General features: G+C 46.1%; 1 protein-coding gene across 1 annotated transcript in view; it reads left to right on the forward strand.

Moving 5' to 3' along the window:
- Pik3ap1 (phosphoinositide-3-kinase adaptor protein 1) overlaps positions 1-14,922 on the forward strand; it is a 118,512-nt gene that overhangs the window by 46,126 nt on the left and 57,464 nt on the right. The window contains exons 3-6 of the mRNA XM_052712888.1: positions 8,163-8,299; positions 12,524-12,668; positions 13,577-13,719; positions 13,834-13,966. Coding sequence (XP_052568848.1) covers positions 8,163-8,299; positions 12,524-12,668; positions 13,577-13,719; positions 13,834-13,966 — 558 coding nt within the window. The remainder of the gene's footprint in view (positions 1-8,162; positions 8,300-12,523; positions 12,669-13,576; positions 13,720-13,833; positions 13,967-14,922) is intronic.

The raw sequence follows: 14,922 nt of genomic DNA on the forward strand, positions 1-14,922 counted from the left end.
CATGTCAGAGCTGTGTTATAGGGTCCTCTTACCGTGGTGAAATGACTTTCTACTTTTTCCTTTCTTTAGATGTTATTTATTTATTTATATTAGTTTATTTTTACCTAAATGTATGTCTGTACATTGTGTGAATGCAGTGCCTGAAGAGGCCAGAGACAATTTGTGGAACTCTCCTTTTATCACATGGGTCCCAGGTATCAAACTCAGGTCATCAGTGTGTTATTGAGCCACCTCACCAGCTCTGCTTTTAAAATATGTCGGTCAGTGTCTAGAGCATTGTCTGTGTGTTTAGAATCACACCTGCTCTACCAGAGTGCAAGGCTTGCAGTGTGATGAACCCTGGAAGATGGGCAGAGGGATAGAGTATGGAGTTGAGGGTTACATTTCCATATAGCATTCACTGTGTGACTTGGACAACTTACTTACGTTTATCTGTAAAATGGGCAGAATCACACCAATCTCCCAGCTATGATAAAATGAAATAATCTATATTATATTTTACAATATAATCTATATTATATTATGCCCTTGGCATAGCATAAATGCACAACAGTGGCATTTGTAGTTAGTTGGTTTTGAGAACAATATTTGTTTATACCTCCCCAAGGGGTAGCATCCCATCACACGAGATCTTAGCTTGAAGTCTGAGAAATACCCTCTGAGATTAGCAGGCACTTTGCCCTCCACAATGGCGTACAGACTGGGAAGCCACAGGAGTTCAGTGAGAGAGGCCATCGGTGCTGTGGTAGGAAAACTGAGCAGAAAGGGAGGGAGCACAGCTGTGGGCCAGAGGCCACGTGCACATGAGGACACTAGTTGGTCTAGCTGGTGTTGACTGCCTCTTGACTTAACCCTTGCCTGTGGAATGTGCCCTGTGCCCTGGCAGGAGGTCACAGCACTGCAAACAGCAGTGCCCTCGTAGCACCAGGCCTCCGAGACAGTGGAAGTGCAAGCCATGTCTCATGAGCGCGCAGTCACAGCCCAGCCCAGGAAGAGCACGTGACACTGTCTTCTGTTGCCCACAAGGAAGGAAGTACAGAGCCACTGGCCCCTGCTTGTTGCTTTGCCTTAGTTACGCTATTTCAAATCCCTTCCAGGCTCGGAATGCTTATCTTTAAAATGAGAAGATGGCACTGATTCCCATCTCACAGGACTGTGGGGAGGATGACATGGAGACTAGTGAGTAGTCACCTTGACCCCCAGTGAAAGGTAACTTTCACTGTTACCAGCATTAGTAATAATAGTGAATGTGTCAGCAGCCCTCTTGCCTAGGGCGAGCTACTCAGTGTGGTTTAGTTGTGGGTCTGACTGCACGGTATGCTAATTATGATGAAAAATCATAGTCCTACCCAAAGTCTATAATAAATAGATTCCCTTTTAAAGGAAGGAAAGAAGTGTTGTGAATTTCCCATGTGGAAAGATTGCTTGTGTTGACACCATCTAGACCTGTGTAGATACACTGTGCTTCTCGGTCTGTCTCAATTCTGAAAGTAAAACAGATAAGTTAAAAAAAACATAAAAGTTGAATCGACTAGATTTGTTTAGTCAAAGATGATGTGGTTTGTTGAGCAGGACCCTTGTGAATGTGGCATAGAAACCAACTTCTTGCTGAGGCTCTTGGGGGACTTGTAGCATCAGAGGACTTGGATCTCCTAGCTCATTTCTCTACTGAAAGCAATATGCAGAGAACTCTTGTGTCTGCCTTAACACCCAGCATAGCAGTATCTAGCCACCGAGCAATTACACACCCCAACACTACCGAAATCTCATGGCAGGACCTAGTTATAGCCTGGCGAACACACTCTCCAATGTGCTCCTGTCCTGTCTCAAAGATGTTTTCATCTGAATGAACAGTTCAAACTCAAATTCACACAAGGGATGTAGCTGAGGACTTTGGTCAGAGAAATAGTGGTTCCCACACTGACTGACACCAAAGAGGATTTGAGGTAGCCTCCAAAATTCAACACAACACGAAAACGAAAGAGATGGGACCAAGGACCTGGACAAGAGAGTCTAAGAGGTAAGCCATGCGTGGGCTGCGTGCCTGTAATCCTATTACTCAGGAGGCTGAGGCATGAGGATTGTGAATTTGAAGCTATCTTGGACTACAGACAGACAGACCCTGCCTCCACAAAGATCCCAGGAAAACAAAACAAAACAACAAAGCCTCCCAATACAGAGGATGGAAGTGCTTAAAGACCAAGTCAGTTGGCCTATGAACTACCTGGCAGTAAGGCAAAGGGGGAAACCTGATGTTTGTTGTTCTTGTTGAGTAAGAGAAATCAGGCCAATTGTTTCCTGAGTATAAGTAGTTGTCACATGCATCCCCTACAGATGAGATTTGGGGAAATAGGCTCTGCAGAGTCTTCTGCCGGTTCCAAGTGTGCTGTAGACTTCCTGTAAGCTGAGCCAATTTTCAGCAGCAAAGAGTCTGTTGGTATCTTAATACAGCTCTACCCTGGTCGTGGGGGCTGGGTTCCCAGTGCCTTCACCAGAACCTAACATTTGGGTCAGGCAGAAGTGGCAGCATCACCTCCAGAGACAGGTAGGGATGGAAGAATGATCTCCTTGGTCAAGAAGGGAAGCTTGAGGGTAGAGAGATGACTCAGTGGTTAAGAGCACTGGCTGCTCTCCTAGAGGACCTGGGTTCATTTCCCAGCACCCACATGGTGGTTCATAAATGTCTGTAATTCCTGTTCCAGGGGATCTGACACCTTCACACAGACATGCATGCAGGAAGAACACCAATGTACATAAATAAAATAAGAAAAGAAGGGAAGCTTGGGATCATTGTACTGGATGGGGTGGTTTTAGGTGGTGTTTGTGTTGGAGCTGGCTTTTCTTGGATGGAAGCTTTGAATCTGCTGCAGTGGCCCCATTGATGCACAGCTTCTCTGCCTGTAGTCTACTGGGACTGGGACCTCTATAGCTTGCTAGTCAGTGGCAGCAGCATGGTACAGTGAATGGGCATCCTGTCCAACTTCCTGAAACCACTATGCTGGTTGCTGGTGGTTCTCTAAAGCAGCATTGATGGACCTGTTGGAAGGAAGTGTTTACATAGCCCAGCTGAGCCAAGGGTTAGCCCTAGGGGTCAGTCTCATTAGGTCCCAATGGCCTCAATGGCAGGATAATGAGCCAGGAGATGCATCACCCAAACTCAGAATCAAAGTGAGGCTTTCTCACTATGGAAAATATAAAAACACAGGCAAGGAAGGAAGGAGGGAAGGAAGGAAGGAAGGAAGGAAGGAAGAAAGGAAGGAAGGGAGGAAGGAAGGAAGGAAGGAAGAAAGGAAGGGAGAAAGGAAGGAAAGAAGGAAAAAACCACATAGATTTTCTTCTGAAGAAATTCTTTGGAGATGAGTTTAGTAAAATTGAAATTCTGTAGTGTAAAATATGTAATTTTATATTTGTCCTTAACATGCCTCTTGAAATTCTTTGAAAATAATGTGGATTTTGTTTTGAGAACAGGGTCTCCCTGTATAGCTCTGGTGGACCTGGAGTTCAAAACATAGACCAGATTGGCCTGGAACTCACAGAGATGCTCATGTCTCTGCTTCCCTAGTTCATGTACACCACCATGTCAAGCCAAAAGAATGTTTCTAATGTTCAGACAGATTGTTTTCTGTTTTGTTCCTGATGCAAAGACATCTTGTTTTAATATCTTTATGCTTTGGACATTTATTTTCCTCCCAAAGAGAGGCTTCTGGGAGTAGAATTATGTGGCCGAGTGTGCGCACGTTTCAGTGGTTCCCTCTTCTGCTAGACATGGGCCTGTCACCGAGTGAGGGCATCTGTGACACACTAAGTCTTTCAGTTTGGAAAAGTGAAACAGCAACACAGGTTGTTCTTTTACATTTCCCGCTGGCTGGTCAGAATGAGGGACACTGCTTTCTGAATGAGGAGGTGGTTTGTATTTCTATCTTGCCATTTATTGAGCGTGGGATGTTTCCTCTTCGTATAGGAGCTCACCCTCTTGTTATGATTACTTTGAAATTTAAGCAGTTTATGATTTTCCTGTTGAGTTTTAGGGTAACAGTGCTAAAGAAATAATTTACATGCCATATGATCCTCTGTTTAGAGGGTTCAGTTCAACAGTCTTTGGTTCATTCACAGATTTGTGAGGCTGTCTCAATAACTTCTTGGAATATTTGCATCACCTCAGAAAAAAATTCTACCACTTCAGTACCTTCCCTGCAATCACCCCAAACTCTTCGGGATGAAGCAAGAACTAGCCTGCTTTCGTCTGTCTTTGTAGGTTTGTCCATCCTGGACACAGGTCTTTGGAATCATGCGACGTTTGTGGCCTTTTGTGTCTGGCTTCCCTCACCAGCCTGCTGTGGTCAGGATTGATCCCTGCCGTGGAACGGATCAAGGCCTCGCTCCGTGTCGTTGCCGAATCATTTCGTTCTATGGATATACCACATTTTACTAGTTTTCTTTCCATCTCGTCTGTTTGTTTACTAAAAGGTTAAATTCATCTTGTCAAGACTATTGCTTACTGAGATGACATTTTTCAGTTGTTAAATCTTTTCCCAAATCAATGACAATACATCGACCCATATTTCCATCTTTTAATGTTTAAATTTCATATCTGTAGTGCATCTTGATTTCATCTGGGAGTTTTGTGAATTAGAAAGAGTTTCATAGTACTCCGTCCCTCCCACGTTACTTTGCCAGGACTACCTGCTGAGTCATTTTACCAACCATGTCCTTTATTTTGTGGTAATTTATTTTTTTTCTCTCTCTCTTTTGCTGTTTTAATTTTTAGAAGGCTGCTTTTAAGAATAGTTGTAGGTTTCTGGCCAAAATCAAATGGAAAGTATGAAGGTTTCCTATACCTTACATACAGCATCCAACACTCTCAGCACCCAACACCATGGTGGTCCACGAGGTTTCAACAGATGAACTTACACATCAATGTCATCAGCCCACTGTACATCTGCACTCTTGGTATTGTCTAGTCAGGGGATTTGGACAAATGTATGATGTATATCCACCTCACAGTATCATACAAAGTACATTTACTACCCTAAAAAAACAAATGGATGCAGTCTGTTTATTTCTCCCTCCTTCCAAGCCCTGGCAACCATGGATTTCTTTTCTCCAATAGTTTTGCCCTTTTCTGAATGTCATATAGTTGGAACCACACAGTCTTGGGCTTCTTTCACTCAGCATCCTCCTTTCCTTTCTATTCCTGTAATAAACACCATGACCAAAGCAACCTGGAGAGGAAGAATTTATTTCAGCTTACAGTTCATTGCAAAGAAGCAGAAACCTGGAGGCAAGCACTGAAGCAGAGATATGGAAGACAAGCTTACAGGCTTGCTCTCCACGGCTTGTTCTCCATGGCTTGCTTCATTTACTTTCTTACGCTAGCTACCAAGGACCATGTTGCCCTGAGATGACCCCACCCATAGTGGCTTGGGCCTTCCCACTTCCATCATTAATCAAGAAAATGCCCCCACCAACTTGCTAACTGCCCATTTGATGGAAGCATTTTCTCAGTTGGGGTTCCCTCCTCCCAGATGGCCTTGGCTTCTGTCAAGTTGACCAGAACTAGCCCGGTTTGTTTCTCCCACGAGCTCATTTCTATCCGGGGCTGTATTCCACGACTGCTTGCTGCGCTACTGTTTGTTTATCCGGCTACTAGAGGATGTCTTCCAACTTCTGGCAGCTGTAGAGAAAGCTGCGGTCAACATCTGTGTGCTGGTTTTTGTGTGTACCTGAATTTTCAAATGCTTTGGGGACATACCAAAGAGTATGATTGTAGGATTGCGTGGTAAAGTATATTTAATCTGGTGAGAAATGGCCAAAGTCCTTCCGAAGTGGCTGTACTGGGTTTGCATTTCCTAGTAGAGGGAGCCTGATGTTGCATTTCCTTGAAGACACTTGGTGCCATCTATGTTTTAGATTCTGACTGTTCTAACAGACGTGCTGTGGTATGTCATTGTTGCTTTGAGTTGCGTTTTCCTGATAACATGGATGTGGCTCATTTTTTCATGTGTGGATCTGTCGTCTGTATATAGGCACACATAGTCTTGGGTATAACGTCACAAAGAGGCGTGCTGATCCCTAGATGCTGATTAGGAGCCCTGCTGAAGAGCTCTTACACGCTCTCACCGTTGTCTCACGGTCTTTGCCATGCTCTTCACGTCTGTACACCTCGCCTGCCTGCTCAGTCTCCGTGTCCTAGTCTCATTCCGGTACCGTGACTAAACACCCAGACCAAAAGCAGGTTAGGGAGGGAGAGATTGGTTTATAATTCCAGCTTACAGACTGCCATTGAAGGGGAAGCCAAGGCAGGAACTCAAGTAGTCATATCATGTCATGTCACGTCACGTCACACCACACCATGCCACATCACATCATGTCACATCACACCACACCACACCACGCCACATCACATCATACCACATCACTTCACACCACACCATGCCACACCACAGCACGTCACACCACACCACACCACACCATACCACATCATACCACACTATACCACACCACAGCACGTCACATCACACCACACCATATCATACCACACCACACCACATCACACCACACCATACCACACCACTTCACACCACACCACACCACACCATGCCACATCACACCATGTCACATCACACCACACCACACCACGCCACATCACTTCATACAACACCATGCCACACCACAGCACGTCACACCACACCACACCACACCACACCACACCACACCACACCACACCATACCACATCACACCACATCACACCACACTATACCACACCACAGCACGTCACATCACACCACACCATATCATACCACACCACACCACATCACACCACACCATACCACACCACTTCACACCACACCACACCACACCACACCATACCACACCACATCATATCACACCACACCACACCATACCACACCATATCACACCACACCACACCACACCACACCACACCACACCACACCACACCACACCACATCACATCACACCACACCACACCATACCACACCATATCACACCACACCACACCACACCATACCACACCACTTCACATCACACCACACCATACCATGCCACATATCACACCACACCACATCATACCACACCACACCACACCATATCATACCACACCACACCACATCACACAACACCATACCACACTACTTCACACCACACCACACCACACCACACCACACCACACCATACCACACCATATCACACCACACCACACCACACCACACCATACCACATCACATCACACCACACCATACCATGCCACATCATATCACACCACACCACATCACACCACACCACACCACACCATACTACACCACACCACACTACACTACACCACACCATACCACACCACACCACACCATACCACACCACATCACAGCATATTACATCCACAGTCAAGAACAGAGAAACAACTGGACTCATGCTTCCTGCTTCCTCTCATCCAGCTCTCTCCTCTCCTGTATAAATCAGGACTCTCTGTTTAGTGGATGATGCCACCACAATGGGCTGGGTTTTCCTACATCAATTAGCAATCAAGACAGCCCGCCACAGACATGTCCACAGACCAAGCTGGTCTGGATGATTCCGGTCAAAGCTAACTTCTCAGGTGCTTCCAGGGAGTGGGAAGTTGGCAGTAAAACACCATCCCAGTCTCCATCCCTGACCTGGAACCCAGGGGTTCTGGCCTTAGGCTTGTTGAAAACAGTTGCTTCTCACTGCTGCTGACAGAGGAGAGATATTGGGTAGATGTGACCCAAGTTCCTGTCACTTTCTGCAGAGTTTCTTGCTCTCTTGTAAAGTAGGCAATTCCTTCCTGACTCCATTTTCCTTACTACCTTTCAGTCCTGTGGGAAGTCCTGAGGTGAGGCTTCCAGAAACCTGTTGGTAGAACCTAGACTTGCCTGCCTCACATTTTTGGGCCTCAGCCCCTGACATTGCTCTCTTGCTGTCTTTCTACTCTATGGCCTACAAATGATTGACTTTTGCGCGTTGGGTCCTCTTTTGTGACTTATCGAGTCACTCCCTTCAGTTTGGATTTGTGTGACACTCACAGCTGCTTCCTGCGTGGTGATGTGTGGGGTTTTCGGGGGTGAAGCATGCCTACCAGTTCCCCTTTTCCTGCTCCCATTCAGTCATGTCTTGTATTCCACAGATTCTGGCTGTGACTCAGTAACTGACACGGAACCTGAGGACGAGAGAGCTCTTCCTCTCTCAAAGCAGACGAGCCTGCCTCTGGAGACATCGCCTGGGAACCTGATGGTGGTGCAGCCGGACCGCATTCGCTGTGGGGTAGGCATCCTGGGGGCCTGGTAGAACGCTGACTTTCCAATTAGATGCCTTTGTTGCAGTAAAGGGTGTGAGGGTCTCGTGATGCATCTTATTATAACCACAGGCATCCCTTGGGACCCGCATCACCAGGGCCTTGGATAGGAATAGCTCCTTTAAGTCAGAGAAACAAACCTGGGAGTGTGTGTGCATCATCGGTGCGAGAATTCTGTTCCATGAATGTGTAACATAGGGCAGAGAGGACACCAGCAGACAAGAACATTGATACTCCAGAGTGAGAGACCTGTGTCTCTTCCTGCTGGCCCAGCACTGGCAAGAGGAAGTGACACATTCTGGGAATCTGCTTCTTCATTAACTGGCCACTACCCTGGCCTCCGGGAGGGCTTTAAGGTTTGATGGCCGACACTTGCTGGCCAATATTGCTTGCTAAAAAGATTGGCTAAATACCCAAGTCATATGTGGCTAGCATTTTAGGGTGGTCATATATTCACAAGTGTGCTGTGTGTGAGACGTCACGATAGTTTAAATCCTACCATAATATTTGATAGTTTTAAACATTCTTTTCTTCCCTGATTTAAAATGTGAGGCACTTTGGATTGGTTAGAGCAGCAACATGATTTCTTTATGGATACATGCTGTCTGCTGAGCTAGCCACTGTGGCTTCTCGGGACTCCAGGGCATGAGAACTTTGGCAATGGGAAGTCTGGTGTCTGACCTTCTCTGTAGCTCAGGCTACAGATGCCGCACAAGGGCTCCCCGCACAGGAGTTGCTAATGTTTTCCAGACTAGATTTGACCCATAGACATGTTTGGTTTGGACTTCAGAGAGTTTTTAAAAATTAGGCATAAAAATTGGTGTTTCTCAGATTCTTGTGCGTCAGAAACTGTGATGGTAGGCTTGAGATCTTTGCACGGGACGTGCATCCTCTAGCCTGGTCCCCACCGCTCTCTGATCTTCATTGTTTATTTTTATTTCTGGGGTTTTGAGACAGTTATTCTATACAGCCCAGGTTGGCCTTAAACTTGGGATCCTCTTGTCTCATTCTCCCCAGGGCTGGGACCACACCTGGCCACCCCCTGTTCTGTAGACTCAGACTGTTGCACTCTTCCCCTTTACGGCTAGGCCTGTGTGGACATTCCAGCCTCACTCTCCCAGTGTGGTGTCTTCCCATGATTGTGTGGTCAGACTGCCAGGGCCAGTGGGAAGGATGTTTGGGGCCCATGCGTGCTTCATCCCATTCGCTCTCCTTCCTGCTTCCTCTCGGCTGCCCTCTCATCCAGGATTAGCCTAATTGCCAACTCTAAGTCTGTGGGCCCAGAGTGCCTGGGCTGGGGGTGGGTCCTGACTGCCAACAGAACTGATGCATATTCTTTTGGGCTCCTCATTTTACTGAGACAGGATGCAGGATCAGGTGTGTAGCAGGAATGCTGACAATCACAGAATGTGTGTTTGCTTATAGCAGCCTTCAGCAGTCGGGGCCACACACCCTCCACTGTTACAAAGCCCAAGCTTGGCACACCCTTTTGCAGCCCTTTGTAAAGGGTTGTCATGACGACTATAGAATAGTCCTGGAGAGAATGATTGAAGACTAGCTCTGACCAGAAATCTCTCCTCTCCTTTCTGGTTTGGGGGAGGACCCAGCCCTACTGCTTTTTATCTAAAATGACCATTGCCAAGTTCAGCAAAACAAGGGACAAGTTGAGTATCCCTTACCCAAAATGTTAAGGACCTGAAGAGTCTCAGATTTTGAATTTTGGGGGTTAGAGAGATGTTGGATTATCTGCATTAGAACAAAACTTACTTTTGTTTCATATACGCATTATATACAGCCTGACAATAGTTTGATACAGCATGCTACTGCCCTTGCATCTGGGCTTTGGCCATGTTAATCAAGTGTGGAACTTTCCGTTTGTGGTATCAGGTCAGAGCATTTGGGACTTTGGAGTCTGGGATGAGAGATGCTTTGTCAGGCACAGTATGAGGTCTTACAGTCATCTGGGCATCTTGCTAAAATAAAGACTCTGGGGCTGGGGATGTGGCTCAGGTGGCAGAGTGCTTGCCTAACACTCGTGAAAACCTAGCTTTGATTCCAACACCATGTGAAAAACTGGGAATTGTGGCATATACCTATCAATCAGCCTGGTAATTGGGAGGTGGGTATGGTGAATCAGGTGTTCAAGGTCATCAGCTACATAGCAAGTATGAGGCTAGCCTGAGCTCCATGAGAACCTGTTTCCCCCAAAAAACCTGTTCTAGGTGTAGACCCTGATGCAGTGTCCGGAAGTCCCTCACAGTTTGCCCGTCTAACTTGCTCCAGGGGTGGCAATGCTGTTGGTCACTTGGCCACACGCAATAGCAAAGCTTGTCTAGAGCAGAGTCTCTCATATTCGGGGAAGGACTTAAAAATAAATAAAAGTCTTCCAGGCATGATGGCACATGCCTTTAATTCCAGTACTAGGGAGGCAGAGGCAGGTAGAGCTCTAAATTCAAGGCCAGCCTGGTCTACATAGCAAGATCAGGACAGCCAGGGCTACATAGTAAGACACTGTCTCAAAAAATAAAAACCCAATTATTTGATGCAATAGATCTTATAAAAACAATTTCTTTTCTGCTTAAATTTTTTGAAACTTTTCATACAATATATTTTGTTAATATTCTTTCCCCTCCCCCAACTCCTCCCACATTTTTCCACTAAACTCCATGTTTTTTCTCTTTCTCAAAAAAGAAAAAGAAAGAAAATCCTATTGAACCAAACCAAACAAATGAGCATATAAAAAATCACCACAAAATTAATTTTGTGTTTGCCAACTACTGAGCAGGAGGCCCACCCTGGAGTGTGGTTGATATGCCGAGTCACATTGTGCTGGAGAACACTGGTTTTCCCTTTCCCAGCAGGTATCGTTGTAAGAACTTTTTGGTCATGGTCGGACTTGGTGCTCACTTGGGCTTCTCTGACTTGGGATGTCTGGCTTGGACCTGTGCAGGTCTTGTGTGTGCTGTCACAGTCTCTGTGAGTTCGTCTGTGCCTCAGCCCTGTTGTGTCTGGAAGACACTGTTTCCTTGGAGTTGTCCACCACCGGCTCTTATAATCATTCTGCCTCCTCTTCCACATAGATCCCTGAGCCTTAAGGGGAGGGGTGTGATGAAGATATTCCATTTAAGGCTGAGCACGTCCCTGCCTCGCTCACTCCCTTCATGTTGTTCAGTCGTGGGTCTCTGCGTTAACTGCCATCTACTGAAAGAAGAAGCTTCTGTAATGAAGGTTAAGCAATGTACTGATCTATAGGGATAGCAATATGTCATTAGGAGCCATCTTATTGCAGAATAATAGTTTTCCCCTAGTACCAATGACCTGTATAGTTTTTGGTTCTTGGCCTCACTAACAGTGTCAGCTATGGATTCTATCTCATGGAGTAGGCCTTAAAACCCCTGTTTTAAAAAGTGGTTGGTTACTCCCATAACATTGATGCCACTACCTCACCAGTATGTCTTGTAGGCAGGTCACTATTGTAGATGACAGGGTTCCTAACTGAATGATATTGATCGATGATGACTTTCTCCTCCAGTAGTGAGTAGGGCACCTTCCATCACCGTGAATGCTAGTTAGTAGGGGTGAAGCTTCTAGTTGCGCACCAGCTTGATCTCTCCATGTTAGATGACGTAAGTGTCTTCAGCAATAGGGTCCTAGTGTCAGGTTGTGGAGGGTAACCAATAGCAATGGCAATAGCCTGTAACGGTTTTTAGGGAGCAGTCTATGGGATCACTTCAGCCAATGACTCTAAAAGATGTAATCCATTTCTGGTACTGGGACTTTTACTTGGTTACATAACTTGGTCTAGTTGAGGCATGGTTTTCCCCATTGCATGGTAACTCCATTTAAATTGCTTTTATAGGCGTATAAATTTAAAAAGCAATCTTAAAATGTTACAAAATGTAATAAACATCTATAAGCCCTAGGTTTAAAAAATTCATGAGTGTAATGAATAGTTTCCATCTAATTGCTGTAAAAGTTTATAAATGTTTAGTCTGTTTTCCATAAGTTGCTTCACTGGGTTGGTAGCCTGTGGTTCTCTGTCCAGCACTGGTCTGCCAAGACCTCCCCCCACTCCCCGGCCAGGACCCTCCTCACTAGAGAGTGAGCTGGGTCTCAAGGAGCTGGGATGCCCTTGACCCAACTCCCTAAGGGATACAGGAGGGAGAGACACCAGACCCTGTCTCCCACTCCAGGCAGAAACCACTGTGTATGTCATTGTGAGATGCAAGCTGGATGAGAAGGTGTCGACAGAAGCAGAGTTTTCTCCTGAGGACTCGCCCTCCATCAGGGTAGAAGGCACACTGGAGAACGAGTATACGGTTTCGGTGAAGGCTCCAGGTAAGTGGGCTGACCGGAGAGTGCGCTGCTCAGCTGCCTTCTGAAGCACTGCTGTTCTCAAGCTTACTTGCCAAACCATCTCCAACCCTTGGCGTTGTCCATCAGTATTGCTAAATCAAGTTTGTACAAAGCAGTGTGTCATTTTAATTGCGTGTCCTGGATTACCAGTGAGGTTTAATAATTTTCCACATTCATGACTTGTTGCATTTCCTCTTTGGTGAATCGAATCTTTGTGGTTGGTGTATTTTTAATTTTTCTCTTCCCCCTCAGAACCTCTTCCGGTGGTACAGACTTCTACCCCAGGAAGAGCACGTAGTACAGACAGCCACAGAACAAGTCAACTGAGTCCACTGGCCCACGGTGGCAGGAGTAAAGAGTTATTCTCTAGACCTTGGTGACAGCTGGCCTTTATACAAAGCACCTTAAACCCTAACATTTTTGTTGCTGTTGTTTATCAAGGCCTGAGGAATTCAGTAAAACAGGCTAGAGAGCTGGCTCAGTGGTTAAGATATCCTACTCTTGCAGAGAAATCAAGTTCAGTTCCAAGTGTCACATTGGACCCTTCACAATTGCCAATAATCCAGTCTCCAGGAAGATCCTATGCCTCTGGCATACACGGGCATCTGTACCCACACGCATGCATGCACTACTGATAATTATGCAAAACAGATGAAAATCCTTTGACAATGCAATTGACAACCTGATAAGGATGCTTATTTTATGTAAGATCACACATGCTGGCCTGCTTCTCTCCTCTGACCTTCCCTTCTCTTCCAGCTTACCTCTGACACATCCTTCCGGCCCCAGTGAGCTTTTTACCACTCAAACACAGCATGTCTGCCCATGACCACTTTTCACAGGACCCTTGTTCTTCCTGGAGGTTTACCAGTATCTCTTGTTCTGTTTAGACCTCTCATCGGGAAATGTTTGTCTGAAGGTATATTCTGGGGACTTGGTGGTATGTGAAACCACCATCAGCTATTATACTGACATGGAGGAAATTGGGAACTTACTGTCCAGTGCCGCCAATCCCGTGGAGTTCATGTGTCAGGTAAGGCTGCTGGAAGGAGACCTGAGCTTTCTGGGCACATGACTTCTCTCTACAACCTTGACTGGGAGGAGCTAGCTGGATTTGAAATCTGACCATCTTCACTATTTTATGTAGGCCTTTAAAATTGTGCCCTACAACACGGAGACTCTCGATAAACTGCTTACAGAGTCCCTGAAGAACAACATCCCTGCAAGCGGACTGCACCTCTTTGGGATCAACCAGTTGGAAGAAGAAGATATGATGACAAGTAAGTCAATAGTCATTTTAGTCGTAGATGGTGCAGCTATACCTACATATACATAGATGCTGTACACCCAGGCTGTGTGCTGTGGGAAGGGCATTTAGCTTCTTCCCTTCAGGCACCAAGGTGAATGAAATGACAGGGGATTAAATCTAGCAATATGTATGAGGGTGCTGCGGGCATGACCGCAGCATGCTCTTTTACAGCAACTTTTAAAATAAGTAGCAATATCGTCCAAAATCGTAATAGAAAATATGGTGAACACAGAAGCCAGTGACATAATCACCCACATCATCAAGTATGATGTACTGTACATAATTGTGTGTGTCACACTTTTATATGACTGGCGGCCAGCCCAGTGGGTTTCATCCATCACCGGCAAGTGAGGAATGCATTGCCCTGTGAGAGCTGCAGCATGGCTAGGGGGTAGGAGTTTGTCAGCTTCATTCTAATCTGACAGAACTGTGTCTGAAATGTCATTTCACGGCACACAACTGCGCTCGACTCCCTTCTAAAAATGCCTGTGGTTCTCACTTACCTTCTGGATGGAGTTCAAACTCCTTTGCCTGATAACAAGCCCCGAGGGATGGTTGCTTGCTTCTGCCACTGCTTATCTCTGCATTCCCTCTTAGTGGGTCTCTGTTCCCAGATAGGATGTATTTCTTGAGTCTGTGTCTTGCCATCCCACTTACAGAAGCACCATTTTTCTGTCCCTGCTTGGGCTGCCGTTCTTCTGGTGGCTTTCTCTTTATCCCCTCAGGTAGCATTTTCTCTGGAGGGAAGGCCTTCTCCAGTCCCCCAGGAGTCTATCCCACCACCTGCAGAGGGCTCCCCCAGCATGTTGGGCCTTCGGTCCCACAGCTTGCCTGCTGTAGCTCTCTTTTTTACTAGGCTGTCAGCTCAGGGAGGGGTCCTCAGGTACTTCTCTTTGTGGGCTTTAAGCAAATATCTGTAACTTGAGC

This window comes from Peromyscus californicus, unplaced genomic scaffold (genome assembly GCF_007827085.1).
Source record: "Peromyscus californicus insignis strain IS unplaced genomic scaffold, ASM782708v3 Scaffold_4__1_contigs__length_199733344, whole genome shotgun sequence".
Classification (NCBI taxonomy): Eukaryota; Metazoa; Chordata; class Mammalia; order Rodentia; family Cricetidae; genus Peromyscus; species Peromyscus californicus.